Source organism: Microchirus variegatus (genome assembly GCF_963457635.1).
Source record: "Microchirus variegatus genome assembly, chromosome: 22".
NCBI classification, from domain to species: domain Eukaryota; kingdom Metazoa; phylum Chordata; class Actinopteri; order Pleuronectiformes; family Soleidae; genus Microchirus; species Microchirus variegatus.
In genome coordinates this window covers 4,494,733-4,513,041 of record NC_139823.1, presented here as the reverse complement: position 1 = coordinate 4,513,041, position 18,309 = coordinate 4,494,733, and the positions used below count along the sequence as shown (strand labels likewise).

The 18,309-nt window shown below is 41.9% G+C and overlaps 1 protein-coding gene across 3 annotated transcripts in view; it reads left to right on the top strand.

Annotated features, from left to right (window-relative positions):
• Positions 1-1,302: 1,302 nt before the first annotated feature.
• The window catches only part of LOC310943444 (FERM, ARHGEF and pleckstrin domain-containing protein 1), a 54,074-nt gene continuing 37,067 nt past the window's right edge, over positions 1,303-18,309 (top strand). For 2 of the 3 annotated variants that reach the window (XM_083909010.1, XM_083909008.1), the window contains exons 1-2: positions 1,303-1,400; positions 5,780-5,998. In XM_083909010.1, coding sequence (XP_083765136.1) covers positions 5,819-5,998 — 180 coding nt within the window. In that variant the 5' untranslated portion in view covers positions 1,303-1,400; positions 5,780-5,818. Of the gene's footprint in view, positions 1,401-5,760; positions 5,999-18,309 lie in introns of those variants that run through there. The other variant, XM_083909009.1, reaches the window with a different exon arrangement.

Below are 18,309 nucleotides of genomic sequence, written 5' to 3'. Positions count from 1 at the left end.
TACAGGATAACACACACAGGGTGCATATACAATTAAATAAAATTGCACTGAAAAAGAGAAATGCTGATTGTGCTGGAGTGAACATCTCTTTCTCTCTCTCCCTCTCTCTCTCTCTCTCTCTCTCTCTCTCTCTCTCTCTCTCTCTCTCTCTCTCTCTCTCTCTCTCTCTCTCTCTCTCTCTCTCTCACACACACACACACATTTGCGCTTCATTCATAGTGAGGACCCTCATAGTCATAATGCATTCCCTAGCCCCTTACCCTAACCTTAACCTATACATCTGAATGCCTAACCCTAACCTTTAGCCTAACTTACCTAAACTCAATTCTAAACCTAACCCTAAAAGCAGGTCTTAACTCCCAAAAAGCCCTTTAAAGATGTGAGGATCAGCCAAAATGTCTTCACTCAGTATGGTTTAATGCAGGATTATCAAACTCATGACCTGGGAGCCATTGAGCATCTAATCTTGTCAGGAGGGGTCCAGTCAAGTGAAAAAGGCCCAACTTTTTTTTGGGGGGGGAAAGCAACTATTCATTGGGGTGGCTGATATGAGCTTCAAAATATATTATAATTTGCCATCGCGATGTTGCGAATAACAATATTTGTGCCAATAGTTGACAGAATTTCAAAATAAAAGTGCAGTTCACAATACAAAATGTATTTATGATGCAAAATGAGGCTATTAAAAAAATTATTATATTATTATATAATAAAATTATTATTAAAAAAAGTTGTTAATGTAGAGTTCTTACATTAATATTGCAATATTAATATTGATTAAGAATAAAGACTTTTAGTTAGGATTTTGCAGATCACACTTGATGAGGAGTGGAGTAATGAGTGATACCAAGTAATTGATATTATAATATTATTAGTAACTTATTGCAGTTCCTGAGTAACTAACATTATGTAAATGGTTGCTATGCAAACCTTTTCTACCAATAAACATAAAAATAATTTCTCAGGTCAAACAGCTAATGGATTGAGAAAGAGAGAGGGCGAGGTTCCGGTTGTCGTCGCTAGATGGTGCTGTTGCTCCACCGCGCCCCCCGGCGCTGCTGCTGAGGAGGTGGAGGCTCCTGCACCTCCTTCATTGTCATAAGTAAAGGCACCGGCAGTTGAGTGGATCCTCCGCTCGCTTCAATGTAATCCCGTCAGTCTCTCTCTCTCCCCTCCCCGGCCTCACTCGCTCAGTCGTCCGCCATGGCGACCGCAAAACGCCTCCTCTGCGGCTGCATCTAAAACTCCTCTCGTCTCATTTCCACACCACTCCAACAGCAACACCGCGGACACTGGACGTGGATGTAATCTCTCCTTTTCTCTGCAGGAACGTACAGACTTGTGGTGTGTGAGTGTGTGTGTGTGTGTGAGGGGAAAAGCGCCGCATTTCCAAAGAAGAGGTAAGAATCGTGCCTCTATGTGTGTGTGTGTGTGTGTGTGAGAGAGAGTGTGTGTGTTCTTAGGGGAGAAGTGATTCAACTTGTTTGAGGAGATTAGGGTTAAGTCCTGGGAGTATCTTTGCCGTGTTGTTTTATGATCCTGTTGATTTCAAGGGAGGGGGAAATAACTCTCACTCTGTGGGAATTCTTCATTTGCAGCCAGTAAGTGTCCTTATCTGTCCTCCACAGTGTGTGTGTGTGTGTGTGTGTGTGTGTGTGACTGCATGCATTGCACAAAACATGAATATGTGCATGCATGCATGCAGACGCTCTGCAGCCAGTGTGTGTGTGACATTTAAATGACCAGAATGTCACCAGCCTTTCATTTTTTTTATTTCTTTAAATATGAATGCACCCTTTTTATTTTTAGTTTCCAGAGGCTGCACAGGTGAGGTGAGTGAGTGTAGATGGTGCGTTCACTGGCTGATAATGTCCTGAGGATTACAGCAGCCCTGCTCTATTAACCCACATTACATCAATGGTACGCAGCCAAGACAGTGTTAGGTGAGGATTCATGCAGTAAGGTGAGGGAAGACCTCACTCACTATTTCCTGCACTGATTTCACATCAGGCGGCACAGGGCTGGTTCCAACACGCTTTGTATACTGACGGGTGTCATTGTTGCCCACTTGAGATGTTACCAGTGATACAGTGGGAACTTCGATTGATTCATTCAGTGCCAGCCACACCCAGGTATCAGACACCGGGCTGTGTTCTGTTTCAGGTAAGACAGCTGGCTGTGTCAGCCAAGCCCCCCCCCCCTCTGGCTCTTCAGCTGTCAACTAAAGGATTCCAGCTGTGGCAGCACTGGGCCCCGCTCTGAGGGGCCTCCTCTGTGCCCCCTGCACACAGAGGAGCCACTGTTACTCCCCTGGTTAGCCAGCAGCCACAGCTCCGTGTTACACTGTGGTGGGGAATTTCGAGCAAACGAGTTCAAAGGCAGGGAGGTTTACCACGAGAAACACTCTGGACTGGGCTGCATGTCGCGCTCTGGCTCTGGGAACAAGGTGCCAGCTGCACAAGCGGCTCCTTATTTGTTGTGTTTGTTTGGACCTGAGACACCTATTCAGAAAAAAAACACACACAGACCTGGGGCTCCTGATTGGTTGATTCATATGGACTGGAATAATCACAGTCTAACTCTCACTGGCCTGCGTTTCACTGGGCCTTTGTGTGAAAAGAGTGTCCAGTTACGTGGCAGTGCATGCACGGTCAGGTCATACAAGACATGATTTTACAGACTCAGCATTGGGACACTTGCCAATAATCAAGGCAAAAGGGCCTCGACTGCGATGACTGTGTGAGGATCAGATGTCGTAAAAAAAAACAAAAAACCACTGGGCTTGAATTGAGAAATCAGCCCATTTCCATTCACGCCCCCCAGTGACAACATGAAGTCAGCAACCCAAGGGAGTGTTACTGTGCGCTTCAGTGGGAAAACTCCCAACATCTCCCCCCTCCACAGCTCGGTGCACAGATGGGTGCAAATAAAGGAAACGGCTTCCATCGCTTTTAAAGGGATAGTTCAGTTTTTATAGAGTTTTATATCGTACAGTGCTTAAGGTTTGAGTCCCTTTTAATGGCTCTTCAAAAACAGAGGGTGGGAATCACTCAGTCAGGTTGTGTGTGTGGTGCTGGAGTGACCTGACCCTCCTTCCTGTGGGTCGGTGCACACAGTCAGTCAGCTGTGTTTTCGTATTTTGTTTTTTGGTATGACGATTGACTACAGGAGGTGAGTTTTCAGAGCTGTTACCACAGTATCATGATACCGTCTGAGATATTTTTGCTTAAGGGGTATTATGCCATCAGAAGCTCATACTGCCACATGCCTAGTTAAACCACATTCCAACCGTTGGCTATATTTAGAATATTTAAGAGTATTTTCAGTGATAGTTATTCCTACACGTGCAAGCCCGACAGCAGTATGGATCAGCTGTTATGAGACAAGAGAATTCAACCCTTTAAAGCTCCTATAGAGTGGTCCTGAGTTATGGAGGTCTACTTGCATACATTAACTTGTTTTTATGGTCAAAAACCTCCTAGTTGCTGCAAACGAGCCAATCAAAATCTCTCCTCACTGAAGCTCCCGTCAGCCGTGCTGTTTCAGACCCTAATCTCACCCCCAGAATACGGACTGTGTTGTGATTGGCCAGCCAACGAGAGCTTTCCCAACTTTCTTGTGATTGGCCAGGTACCTGGAAGTGACATAATTAGTACGTCAGCTCTCAGAAGCACAGCTCCCCCCTCTGGAACGGTGGATGCACAGGTAATAAAATAATGTAATAAATCTAAAACAACTGGCCATAAAATCCTCCTAATATGTCACAGAGACTCAGGAATAATGTTCATATAACAAACTGAACTCACCAACAACAACAGTACAGAGAAAATATTTGCATTAAATAAAAATTTTTGCAGACTGCAAATCATGTTTATGTTTTGAAATCATGTTTTGGCATGTGGCGCCAACTACTGCCGTCTACCAATCATTGCAGTCAGTAGAGTCTCAGCTGCCGAGCAACCACAGGTTGCCAGTTACGTCAGAAAACGAAACCTAGGAAGACGTTGTGAAGAAGTTCCCACGTTTAAAAGTAGAATTATTTGTCATATAAACAGTTGTGGCTCTCCTAGGCTCAGGGCAGACCATCATGAGACATAGACTCACACACTGTCCTTGGCCTGTTTTTCAGGCACTTTGCATGATTGCATTATCCACTCCCCTTGAAATGCCTTATTCAGCTCTCAGCTTCAACTTGGCAGCAGTCGTTCACCTCTGCAGTGGCTCAACAACTGCCCACTGGCTCCAATACTCTGACGATGAGCCACTCGGTGAGGTCTGAGGATGACATCGGCCTGCTGGAATGTGCAACGAAGAGAGAATTAAGCAGGGCAACATGGCCTAGAGGGATCTGGCAGTGGCTGGATCTGGCGGGGGATGGAGAGTGACCCACTCTTGTGTCAAACCACAAAGAATGAGTCCTTAACATTGTCCAAACACAGACACGGTGTGACAATGTGGATTAGTTCAAATCCTGCTTCTTGACTCTTCCTCAGCTGGCTGCAGGAGAACAGTTCAGTTCAATGCTCTTTTGCTTTTGACCCTGCTGTTTGTTTTTGAAGCATTATCCCTTATTTTAAGCAATTATTACAGCTATCATTCTAATATTTACCCATCATTTTAACTGTTCACTTTATTTTACTTTAGATATTCCACTATCTGTTATTTAAAGGTGCCATATGTAAGAATGTGACCAATAACAGTTAATACATTCAAATTCAAAATACTGAGGTCATTTAGGTTTCGTTTTCTGACGTAACTGGCTCTGCAGCTGAGACTCTACTGACTGCAATGATTGGTAGATGGCGGTAGGTGGCGCCACATGCCAAAACATGATTTCAAAACATAAACACGATTTGCAGTCTGCAAAATACTTTTTTTAATGCAAATATTTTGTCTGTACTGTTGTTGTTGGTGAGTTCAGTTTGTTATATGAACATTATTCCTGAGTCTCTGTGACATATTAGGAGGATTTTACGACCAGTTGCTTTAGATTTATTACATAATGCACCTTTAAATCCAACAAATTCAACTATTTCCTTTCACTATAATACCATTTGTCTATTTTTAACAACCTTTTAGACGTCGTTCTACCATTTTTTCAACTTCTTAATGCCGTCTACTAAATACATAATTCGTTTTCAGGCAATGTGTAAATGTTATATTTAGATCTGTTTCAGTGGGAATGATTCATTGGTTTAATTAGTTGAGGTGCCATATTACACAGCGTAGATTTCAAAGTATATAAACATTATGATTTCTATATATATGGTAATGGATTTTCACATTTAGCTCTTTAATTACTCCAAATGACCACTTTCATTTGTGACTTAATCCCCTTGAGACTTGTTAAAAGTGTGTCTGCAGTCTTTGGCCCTAACACGTTTGCTTTTACAGTTTCCCAAATCAATGGTGATGGTATTGACTCATTGGTTTTTACACCCTGGCCTTGTGACTCGTTTGTCAAATCAAATTAAGCCTCCCAGATTTACACTGCCATCTTTTTTTCTTTCTTTTTTTTTTACAATAATTTGCTCTCACAAGGTCAGGGTTTTTTTCCACCATTAGCCGGCGAGTGCAAAATACATTTGCATCTCCTGTGTTGGTGTGACACTGAGTGTTGTGCAGCGTGTTCTCTTGCTCCAGATTGATTCCTCATTTTTCTTTCTGTTAACAGCAGGCCGTGCTTTGTAAGAGGAGGTCGTACCACTGGGATCGTTTTTCTGCAATTCTTTAACAGCAGTTGTTGTGCAAGTGATTGAGTGTGTTTCTTCTTTCAAAGGCGTTTCTGCGGGCCGGGCAGTGAGCAGTGCAGGGCACCATGGTTGAGCCAGACCCAGAACAAATGGCCTCTGGCGCAGGTCAGCGTCTTGGAGCCCCGGAGACTCTTGGCATCAGTACGTTGGATCCCGGGCACAGACCTCCGTCCATGCCCTCTGGGAGACATGTTACCATCAGGGTCCGTATGTTGGACGACACAGAGGAGCTCTTTGACATCTCGGTGAGTTTTTAATCGTCGTCTTTTCCCAGCGCCGTTTCTTATTGGGTAATACAACAAATGGCCAAAATGCAACTCTTCACTGTTGCACAAAAGCCAAGAAGATTCCCTCATTTTCATTCTAGCTGCAGCAGCAGCAGCAGTCTGGTAACAGGTTGGCATGGCAACTGCATGATGTTGAAAACATGGATAAAACCGGGTGGATTTTTTTTTTTTATTATATCAAGGTTCAAGTACCTAATTATGGTAGCATTTTCTCATCATTACTTTTAAATATTCAACACTGTCCCTACATGAAATGTTTTCCTTGGAAACCATGGATACGATGATATTTTGGTGTTGGCACAATGATGTGCTGATGATTCGTGAGAGCTGTTGCTGGTCTGCAAGATGTAGATTTTTTTTGCCTCTTGAATTCAACCCATAATTTCAGGATTGAGAGGATTAACTTGCTAATCACACGGATCTAAATTCAGACAAACCCAGTTAAACAGATTATGTACAAGTGGAATTAAATATAGATTATGATTGATTCCCTATTATTATATGGTCGTAAAATGTAAAACACAGAATGAGCTGAAGAAAATGTGAATATTTCTATTTTTCTAACGTGATGAGAAGATTATAATATACACTCCACCCTTTTTCCGCTGCAAACTTGTGGTGCTTTTGAAAGGTGTCCTCAGATCTTAATTTCATAGCAAGAAACATAGGGTGGAGAAGACTTGTGGTTTAAAACCAGCCGTATTTTGTCACCACAACTGTCCCCAGTCAGGCAGAACAGAGGAGTGACGATGAGTAGATATGTGGACGTGGAGTGGTGATACAGCAGCAGTCACAGAGGACTCATTTAATGTGTATGAATGAGGTTTGGCAGTAAAGCTGCTGAGCTCTACTGACTGTGAGTGGAGTGCAAGGGTAGTTTTGCCCTTCTGGATGTTTCCCAAGGTACTATGGGTAAATGTTGTTCAAAGGTGGCGGTGGAGCTCCCTCTGCATGACTGCTAATCTTTCTAATGGTATCATGTGTTGCACTAAATACTTGAGGTTCCCACTGAGATCGCGTTTGATTGTCGTCTTTTAAGCCACAGTATTTTTTGTGTACTTTGGGTTCACTGAGACATTAAATAAGACGACACTTTTAAGAATATGCACCCACTTTGCTGTGTTTGCCTTTGGCTCAGATATAGTAGTGATGACCCTGAAATGATTTGATCGTGCAATACTATTTTATTTATTATAAGAGACCACAATTTTTTGTTTTTGGTGAATGAGAAGGGCGAGGCTTTAATGCATAGTTGGCCCTTTTGTGGACCTAAATGGCGCTGTAGTGGTAGAGATGATGAACAACTGGAAGATCTGGCACAAAGTTTCTGTTCTTGGTAACAGAACGTTTTGCACGTTCATGCTCAATTTAACACACATTATTATACCCTCTGTCAACAGTTGAGATAAAAATGTCAGTGAGCCTGATATTGTTTTTGCCCCAAATTGCGTGGAGGATATTAATTCACATTTAAAGTGGAAAGATGTGTTGTCTTAAAGGAAGAAACACTTAAAATGTGGTAGTGTTATATTCTTATATGTGAGGTACTTAAAGCCCCTGAAGACAAAGTTGATGAATGTGCTTCACCTTGAAGGTTTAGTATCTACGTTTGTCTTAATCCACTTTTACCCCCAAACCTCAGCGTTTGTATTGCACCTGAGACAGAAAGAGCCCATACATCAACTTAGCTGAGATCCAGTGTATATTATTTTCCCCCCCGGTTAGCAGTGAAGCAAGAAAATGCTTGATCTATAAAACCACATCTGTTCAGTAATAATCTAGTCTTTGTGTTTTTGTGTGTTTTTTCTAATACACAGCACTTGCAAAGTGACCTAAAGTAGTATTTCTATGGAGGAAAAACATAAAATGACTGACCTCACCCTGTTAGTGATACGGGAGGCTTCAGTTCAGCCTCTCTGATTCAGTGGGGTAAGTTTTCCACCTCAGCAGACAGAGTATCAGATGGTCGAGGAAACAAAAAGAAGGGGCCATGGAGCCATCTCCTGGGTCACATACCATGCTGTGGCCTACTTAGCACTCTGGCTGTGAATACACTTGTGTTGACGTTTGGTCCGCGCAAAACAGCGGCACTGATTTAAAACAATAAAAAAAAAAAATGACACTTTCATTAGTGATTCTTAAAGGCGCCATATGTAAGAATGTGGCCAAAAACGGTTAATACATTCAAATTCAAAATACCGAGGTCTTTTAGGTTTCGTTTTCTGACGTAACTGGCAACCCGTGGTTGCTCGGCAGCTGAGACTCTACTGACTGCAATGATTGGTAGATGGCGGTAGGTGGCGCCACATGCCAAAACATGATTTGCAGTCTGCAAAATATTTTAATGCAAATATTTTGACTTTTGACAACTGTTGTTGGTGAGTTCAGTTTGTTATATGAACATTATTCCTGAGTCTCTGTGACATATTAGGAGGATTTCATGGCCAGTTGCTTTAGATTTATTACATAATGCACCTTTAACTAATTATGATGTTGAAATTGTGGGCTTGCCTCTGTCCATTTTACGCGCGCTGAGTTCAACAGAGCAGCAAATCCAGAGTCTGTCCTGTCGTCCTCAGGCTAACATCCCAGACGCTGCCTGTGCTAATATTTTGATGCTTATGTTTGCTGAAGACTGGTGGACACTGGTGTAGAAGTTTCTTTAGAACAGACAGAGTGATTGTAGCCTGGATACAAGGGTTAGACGGAGGGGGATGGGAGGATGATGGCAGAATGAGGAGGGAAGAGAATCGTCATGCTCATTCCTGTGAATGAAGGAAAATGGCTCCTTTAGCCAAACCATATTGGTATAGACATAAGCAGCTCAGACTTAAACTATTAGAAATTATTTTCTGCACTCTTTATCCCTCTCTCTCTGCATATGTAGAGTAACAAAGAGCCACTGAAGACTGCAGTCTCATTACATTCATGTCACAGCCACTGTGAATGGCTTACGTGTAAAGAAAAATAATTACAAGCTTACATATTACCCATGTGAGATTTTTTCACAGCACAGTCTCATCTGTCTTTAGTGTTTTAACTGTGCTTTATTTACAGTTAAGTCAACAGCAAATCAATACAAAAAAAACAAGTTTTTAATCTAGGTTGATTGATTCTCCATTATAATACCATCATGTTCCCCAGAGTATGGTTTTGTTGATTAGTATGTGTGTATGTTCTTGTAAGGGTGTGTTTGTGAGGACCAGAACCATAAACCATATGGAGTGGGGACATTTTTGAGGGTTAAGACTTAATAAGGCATTTTGGTGTGAGGATTAAGGTTAGGGTAAGGGGTTAGTGAATGCATTATGTCTATGAGTGTCCCCACAAAGAATGCAAAACCAGCATGTGTGTGTGCTTGTATGGTTGTGAGGACCAAAAAGATAACGTATAAACCATAGGAAGTGAGGACATTTTAGGAAAGTGAGGACACTTTGACTGGTCCTCACTATGGCCATTTGATGGCTTAGGTTTTATGGTTAGGGTTAGGCATTTAGTTATGATGGTTAACATTAGTGGCTTGGAAATACATGATGTCTTTAGGACCTTTTCTAGTCTTAATGAGGCAGAGCTGGGTTAGGTTTAGGGTTTATGTTTGAATTGTGGTTAGGTTGGGGTTATATTGTAAGGGGCCAGTGCCTTCACTAAGAATGTACAATAATGTGTTTGTTTGCTGTACTTGTACAAGTTTAGTGTTTAGTTCTGAGGTGACGACCATAGTAAATATGATAAATATCAGCATCTATCACTATATTGATTTAGTTCAAAACACCACTGTACCTACCAATGCAGTCATCATTTCTGTGTCCATATTACCTCAATAGCAAATGTACTAGCACCCATCCAATCATCTTAAAGGGACGTATGGTCCGCTGTTTTGAGGCAGCAGAATATATTTGCATGATTGACCGGAACAGAAGTTGTCTGAGGTCAAAGTTGCACCATTTGTTTCAATTTCAATGCAGCTTTAGCAAGATGGTTCAACCCATTTTCCTCTGTTGTTCCAGCAAATGTGTATTTTGACATTCCCCTAAAAGCACTCACTCTAGACCAGACAAGAGCAGCCTTTAGTCTGGTTTCACTCAAGACAAATGTTTATGTATTGTTTTCTGAACACAGCATATAGGAGTGGTGTGCGTTGATGCAACAGCATTAAATCAGTGCTGTAATAATCCATGAATTTACCATAGGATACGTCTGATCTCACTGCAGACGCAAGAAAACACTGAAGAACTACCCTCTATTCTTAAATATGATAGCTGTGCAATTAAAAACCCTGTCATTTTCCTTTCATCTCTCTTAATTTATCTCCTACTGTGAAGTTAACCATGCTGTCCATGATCATCATGGTTGTAGCCATAGTTTATGACAAAAAAAAACGTTTCCATCATCTGTCACAGTGGATGAGATACAAAGCCCTGCACAGAGTCAGATAACATCACAAAGAAGCAGCTACTGTCTAGATTGCTTTGGCTTCCAATGCGTGTAACCTTGTAACCTCAATAACTGAAGCATGTTGACAGCCAGAAACCAGAGCAACAGGGAAAACCCGGGCTGAAGGGGCGATGTCAAAAAGGAATGAGATACATGCTTTAAAGGGAGCCTGTCATAACAGTTACTGTCATGCCACCATTCGCCCCATATGCTCTCAGCCATTCATTGTGATGGGAAACAATTAGAGCAGCTTCAGGGCATAGTTGGCAAGTGAATGGCAATGAGGCCCCGACTTAATGATCAGGACCTCGTGATGAAGGGATTCTTTCAGTTCTAGATTGAGCAGCAGTTCTGAGGAGGCGTGGAGATGTTTGCTTTGGTGCCACCTGTGGATCACCAGCGAGGGGTTCATCCAAGTTCTTTGTATTTTAAAATCAACAGATATGTGCATCATTTACACTGATTCTGACCACTTATGGCCCAGGGTGGGCTGTGATTTCAGTCTCAAACTGAGTTGTTTTCATACTTTAATAGGTCAGAATGTGCACACTATTGATGTGTTTGCAAAAACATATTAGAAGTGTTAGTCAAGTTGTTTTAACCCCTTTATAGAGCACTTATTGAAATAAAATAATTCAGTGTGTTATTGCAGTATGCAACAAGACTTTTGTTAGATTTTTCAAATAAAGGTCCATGAAGGTACCATAACCTTCATGGACCTTCATGGACCTTTATGGGTCATTTCCTGAACTCCCAAAAGAGTATGTATGAGATAAGAATATACAAGAAAAACAAATCAACAAAAAAAAGTCAAAGGAACATTATTTTAGGACGTTCTAGAACATTTTAGAACAGTGTTTCCCAATCCTGGTCTTTGGGGATCCCTGTCCTGCATGGTTTAGATTTCCACCCTCCAGAGTGGAAATCTCAAAAACGATCCACCGTCGCGTTCCCGTCTAAAGGGTTGAAAAACGCAAAAGTGTGCTCTGAGCGGCTCATGCTGGCTTATCCTCAGATCCATGTGCAGTACAGCCAAACAACAACAAACATGTCGGATTATATCCGTCAGTCGGACATTCAAGTTGCCTTAGCTGCTCTGATACCTATCCAGGTGTCATTTCAGCAATTAAGCCGAGTTAATGTTTTGGTTTTCGACTGTGGGCTACTTCGCACTACTAGAGAGAAGTAGAAGGAAGTTTCAACGCATGCATGCGCTTCTGGTGCTATGCTTCACAGTGCCACCTAGCCACCTGGCATGCATACTACATCAAATTTCACACGCTTAAGCATCACCGTGTGCACGCAGATTTCCACCCAAAGATGCTCGTCTAAACGCAAAATAAAAAGTGGGAACGCAACGCCAGTTTTGGGATTTGTGTTCAGATCTTTGCCGTGTAAAGCTTGCCTTAGATGTTTCCCTGCTCCAATACAGCTAATTGATGTATTGATTGATCAACTTACCATCATTAGTTTTTGAGATATAACCATTGATGCAGGAGAATACTGAGCCGTATGAGTATACTTTTTACCTTTCAGGCACTGCACTGAATTTTCGAGTGTTGCAGGCCTTTCTGGCTGGGTGAAATCCAGGTGTTGCACATTAACGTGGCTTCTGATGTTTGTGGAAGTTAGCAAATATAGTGTCTTTGTCTGGTAAAGGTTTAAACTATGTTTGACCTTGAAGGTATTTTTTTATATATAGTTTCTCTGTGATTACAATCTAAATATCAAGTTGTGCCGACAAAGCTTTCTGAAAGGACAGTTTAGCTGTTTCGTTTCAGCCTTCCTTCCATCAGTTGTGATGTAAAATGCAAAACGAGATACGCAAAGAGAGTCGTGCTTTAAATTAGGTTTGAATGTAACGTTTATATTTAATAGCTTGAACAGCTTTAAATTAATAGCTCCTAGCTCGCATGTGACGCATTTAAAGAAACTCATGGATTTAAAATTTTGCAACAGTGCACCGTGAGGTTCACGTAATTGAAATTTGAACCCAAAATTATACCAAACAGTCTCACTATCTCATATTTCAGGTTGTGTATTTAAAAAAAAAAAATATGACTCTTCCACTGTAAAGGAAGGCAGAGCACAGAGGGAGGAAGACCATTTAGTGTTGAAGCAGTGTGTTAAATCCTGTTAAACTCAGAGCTGTGGTGAAGACACGCTCCGTTTCCCCAGTCTCACAGCGCTTTAGGGGGAATACTGACAGGGGCAGTGCTGGTGGTTGAATTATTTAGGCTCACGGGATAATTTGGCCTCCCCAAAATTTCTTGATGAGCTGTCGTTGGCCAGGAAAATACATACAAATGGAATTTGATTGGCTGTTGGAGCATTCGGGAGAATGAGGCAGGAGTTGTTCAGCCCAGAGCGATGAATCCAACCCTCCATGTCGGTGAGTTTTCTAAACCCATTACTGTCACTCCCTCTTTCACTAATATGAGTCATGCACTGGTAACAGTGAGATCTATTAAGATTAGCTGTGGCTCTGGCACTCCACTAATGCAGATGGTTGTTTTTAGCCTCATAGAAGATTTTTTAAAAAGTGGTAGAAAGAAAGATGCAGAGATCAGGAGATGGTGAGCATCTCCTGATCTCTGTGGAGACATCTTGTCTTATAAGAAAGTGGCAAATGAAAGTGCTGTTAGATAATGTACAAGGTAAATAAATAGTGCCTACATGATTTTTATTTCCCATGTCAATCTGAGAAAGTGTTTGCAGCCTGACAGAGCAAGGAGGCTGGGAATTGCGAGCATCTGTAAGCATCAGATGTTTTTTTCTTGTTCTTCTGTCACATTTCTTCACTGTTGGGAAAAACAGAAACGTATCTTGTTGCCGATAGTGTTGTTGTTGCAGCACCGCTTAAGTTATTCCGTCTCAGAAAACACATGCAGCGTTATCTGGCCTCCTGCCATTGGAAATTAATTATGTGTCGTTTGTCGTCCTTGCAGCATGCAACTGCCACAACCTTTGAGCTGTAGCATGCCGTCATCGTGATGCGGTTTCTGTGAGCAAACGTGCATTCATTGCTATGCATTTTCCCAACACTGTACAAGTTCATCTTTGAAAGGCCACATGGCATCACGCTGGTCTATGAGCAAGTTGCCATGGCTACACACGGGAGGAAGAGGAGCATGTGAGCCGGTTGCTGTGCTGCAGAGTTCTGTCTACCATTGATATCTGCCACAGAGGACTTAGAAAGTGGGGGGGAGGAAGAGGGGGGGGGTGTCTCCATGCAGTGCATTAATGTGAGTAGAGTGTACTCGTGGAAGGATACGCTGCTGCACACCAATTATGAATAACATTCAAGAGATGTGGCCTGCCTGGCAGTGGGTGTGTGTGTGTGTGTGTGTGTGCAAGGAGCTTCTTCTGCATGTAAATCTTTTTCTAAGAATGACTTTTATAAGTGTCAGTGCTCATTCACCCAGTTCCCCTGAAAGATGGCATATGCAGTAGCACACGCTTAATGTCACCATAAAAATATAAATGGAAGATTTGTGCACTAAAGAGCCAGTGTTCTGGTTTGGAAGTCTAAAAATAAAGTCTTTTTTTTTCTCCATTGGTGAAGAACAGACCTCAGTGTTACAGTAATCTGACCGTGCTGTCCGCGTGCCTTGCATCATTCTCGCACTGACCAGCCGTGCTCTCCTCTGCCAGACGATTTTCTCATACTTTCCTCACGTGAACTCTGAACCGTGGTTGTTGTTTTTTTTTTCTCTCATGGCATGAAATTTAAATCCCGCAGCAGGATGTGAAGCAGGGTCAGTGGAGGTGGGAGTGTGCATGTGCTTGAATTCCCATGTACGGCCATCTTTCCTCCCTTCACTCAAGATCCTGAAATTTAATTTGGTCTTAGAGCCACAGGAGAGGAGCAGCCGTGGGAATTATTTTAAGACTTGATTGCCATGAATACTAACATGGTAGAAGAGCACACTGGAAACCACTTACATTTGATTTGAGATGCAAGGGTAAGCAAGTACCAACAAATCTGATGGGAGCTAGTGTGGGCAGTTTTAAGAATTAATTCTTGTGTCGTATGTCACCGCTCCATTTAACATAAAGGATAAGCAAACACCGACCCTTTAACACACTTATAATGGTGCTGCGGTTCATTGCTAGACAATCCTGCACATTGACAAAGACAGAGGTGACGTGATAAAAGCTCATCAGGTTATGTCTGACAGCAGTAAACTGCACTGGTTTCTATACTGTGCACATGTGCCTTTATTATAATCCTTGTTCCTATGGTAACAAAGATGGATGGGTTGTGGTGGAAGATGTTTGTGGTTGGTTCAATCGACTGTGTGTGTGTGTGTGTGTGTGTGTGTGTGTGTGTGTGTATTCTTGTATTTGCAGCATACTGAGGACCAGTGAGGGTTTTTAACCAACAGAGTGAGGTCATTTTTACGAAGTGAGGACATTTTGGCCGGTCCTCACTTTGTTTTCATTGAAATCACTTCCTTAGGTTGTAAACATGCTATACTCTGTTTTTAACAAAAGTCCTCAATTTGGAACAAAAACCCGGCTCCACCTGCAGACATTTTATGGTACTGCACTCAGTAGTTGTCCTTATAGATGTCATTCATGAAGTAGATATTTTTAATTGTGTTGATTTATAAAGTGGAAGTGCTGGTCCTCAGTATGCGGCATGTACAAGAATGTGTGTGTGTGTGTGTTTGCCTTTGTCATTTTTTACAAAGAGAGGACGAGGGCGAATGCAAACACAGCCTGTGATATCTCTGTGACAGATGCATGAAAGTAGTTCCTCTGACATTTCATGCTGGCGTACATACATTATTCCACTGAGCGTTTGCAGTGTTCAGATCCTTTATCCCTGAAGCTTTTGAACTGTGTCACTGAACGCCACCGACATCACGGCACATGATGGGCGTGGCAGTAGCAATGCTTTCCTCTAGCCCTGCATGCACGTTCTCCGCGGTGTCCTCGTATCAAATAAAGAGGGAAAAAAAACCTCATGGGAACCAATTTTGCGATGGCCTCACAGCAGCTTCACTGCACCTCCTCAATGAATTATGAATTTCTCATTGCGATTCAGGCGGGCTAATTAACATGTCACACACAGCTAGTGTGGTATCATGGGATTACCCTTATCCAGTGGTTCCTTATTTTTACCTCAAGTGCTGTGTCTTATCTCCTCTAATGTTCTTATCGGCGAGCGTCACCGTGCCGTATCTCATCGCTGTATTTTCTGCCAGGGTCGGTCGCTCATTTCACCACGTTGTGTTTTTTCTGATGCAGTGAATTCACTTGCATGATGCATTTGCGTGACATGTTGCATAGCAGACCTTCTGGCAGCTGTACCTGTGCTGCTGAATCTACCTCCCACTGTAACCGCAGCAGTAATTGAATTTGGGGTCTCTTGGGCCGATAGAGGAGACGAGTGGGAGGTAGAGTCATGATGAGCGTGTGTGTGTGTGTGTAGTGTGTGTGTGTGTGTGTGTGTGTGTGGCACCAGCTGCACACGTGTCTGCTGTTAAAGTATCGGCAAGGACACGAGTGCACCCTCAACCCCGTGGAAGCGACATACACTACCGTTGAAAAAGTGTGAGCTCACTTATACAATTTTGTGTGTTTTCCATTAAAACACACAATTGTATTCATCGAAAGAGTTGCAAAATGAATAGAAAATATAGTCAAGACATTGACAAGATTACAAATAATGATTTATATTCAAAATAATAATTTTGCCCTTTTCGTCAAAGAAGCAGCAAAACTGTTTTCAGCTGTGCTAACATCATTGCACAAGGGTTTTCAAGGGTTTTCTAATCATCCAATAGCCTTCTAACGCGATTAGCAAACACAATGTACCATTAGAACACTGGAGAGATGGTTGCTGGAAATGGGCCTCTATACACCTAAGTACATATTCCATTAAAAACCAGACGTTTGCAGCTAGAATAGTCGTTGACAACGTTAACAATGTATAGAGTGTATTTATGATTCATTTAATGTTATATTCATTGGAAAAAAAAGTGCTTTTCCTTCAAAAATAAGGAAATTTCTAAGTGTGTGTCACTCTGTGTCCTTTGTTTTTTCCTCTGTTAAAGCGTCTTCGAGCTTTAGACGAGGCTTCTCACCTATGTCTGTCTTTGTGGTAAATGCCAGTCCAGTTGTAAAGGAATAAGAAAAGCTCTGTCAGTGTGGGAATGCCCCTAAATATATTTGCCCCACGGGACGTCTGCTCCACATATCCAGTATCGCACCAGTGGCAAGTAACTGCCTCTGTGTATTTGTCACCGTGTGGTAATAACAGTAAATGTTGGGGAATACTGTTCTGTATTACTGCATGGTTGATTTAATGTCATGTGGTTGAGTCTCTTTGGTGTTTAACATTAGATATTCTGCAGACATCTGCTCACTTTTACACCACCTCTGCAGTAGTGGAATAAGGGATTGGATGGCTAATCTTGTGTTACATACGGTTCTTGTGTTTGCATTGAAGCTCACTGGCTTTATTTCATTTAGTCAGTATAGTGAGATGTTGTCTTAGTGCTCACTCCCTCACTCAAGCTTAGTTGACCTTTAAACAGAGAGGCAGCACGGAAGCATTTAGGCAAATGTATTAACTGTGTGGAATTACAATGGAATGACTGTGGTGCAAGTGGCATAATTGAATTAGACTATTATTAGCAACAGTGCAGTAACAAAGTAACATTTTGATTTCATTGATGCACTTTTTTTCTCCGAGGCACATAATGTTTTGATTGGTCAGTCAAGACAAGTCAATTTTATTGATGTCGCCCAACATCACAAACACAGTTTGAGCTTGAGGGGCTTTTACAGTCTGTACAGCAAGTTATCGACTCTATATCCTTAGACTCTCACATCGAGTGAAGGGGGAGAAACCTCAGGAAGAGCCACAAAGAAGTTCAGCAGATTACAAAAAAAGCATCACATTTACAACGAGAGGAAAGAGAAGAACATAGACCAGGAGCATTTCAACAGTTAAAGGTCCCATATTGAACTTTTGAATCATTTTAATACTTATAATTATTTGAGACTCTGGAGGCCTTACGAGTCGCCAATATTTCCATTCTTGGCTCCACAGTGCAGCACAGAGTTCTACACAAACTTCCAGCCTCAGAGGATTTATCTGTCCAGTGGATACATGTTATATGACGGCAATGTGCCTGCTAGAGCCTGCAAATGATCACTTTTCCAAATGCTAACTGCTGTTAGCTCCCAGTAGCCTCTGTGGCTGATGTCATTTCCTGTCCCTTAAGTTACATTTTACTTTTTTTTCTTTCTTTTTTTTAAGTAGATATTACTAAACCGAGTGTTCTGAACAGGGTTGTTTTGGCAGGGTGATTGAACTGCTGTGGTGCTTCATCCTTACTGTATTTTGACCAAAGCATGTCACAGACATGTTCATTAGGACACCAGGGAACTAGGTTAACTTGGAAAAATATGGGACTCTTTGTACATTTTTGATATCTTCCGTTTAAATGAATCTCCTCTAGAGTGTTTGGTTAACTGAAATTGTTATTGTCTGCCAGACTTGTGAGACTTAAATGTCTTGGTCATTGGCTGTCTTACCTCACTTGGTGAAACAAAACCCCAGGACTGCATTTTTGAAAGCAGGTGCTCTCTAAATATTTTAACTGGTAGAAACACTCACAGAAACACTCCCAGACACTTCTCATTAGTTAGTTAGTAATTTGTTTGGGTTGTTAAATTAGTCAGAGTGGGTTGTTTTTGTTTCACTCTCAGAAACCTGACACAACAACATGACTAATGTGTGGGACCAGTGCTCTTGCTGCCTCAACCTTTGAGTCAATATAGTAGTAATGGTTTGGGATGTGCTGGAGAAGCAGGAG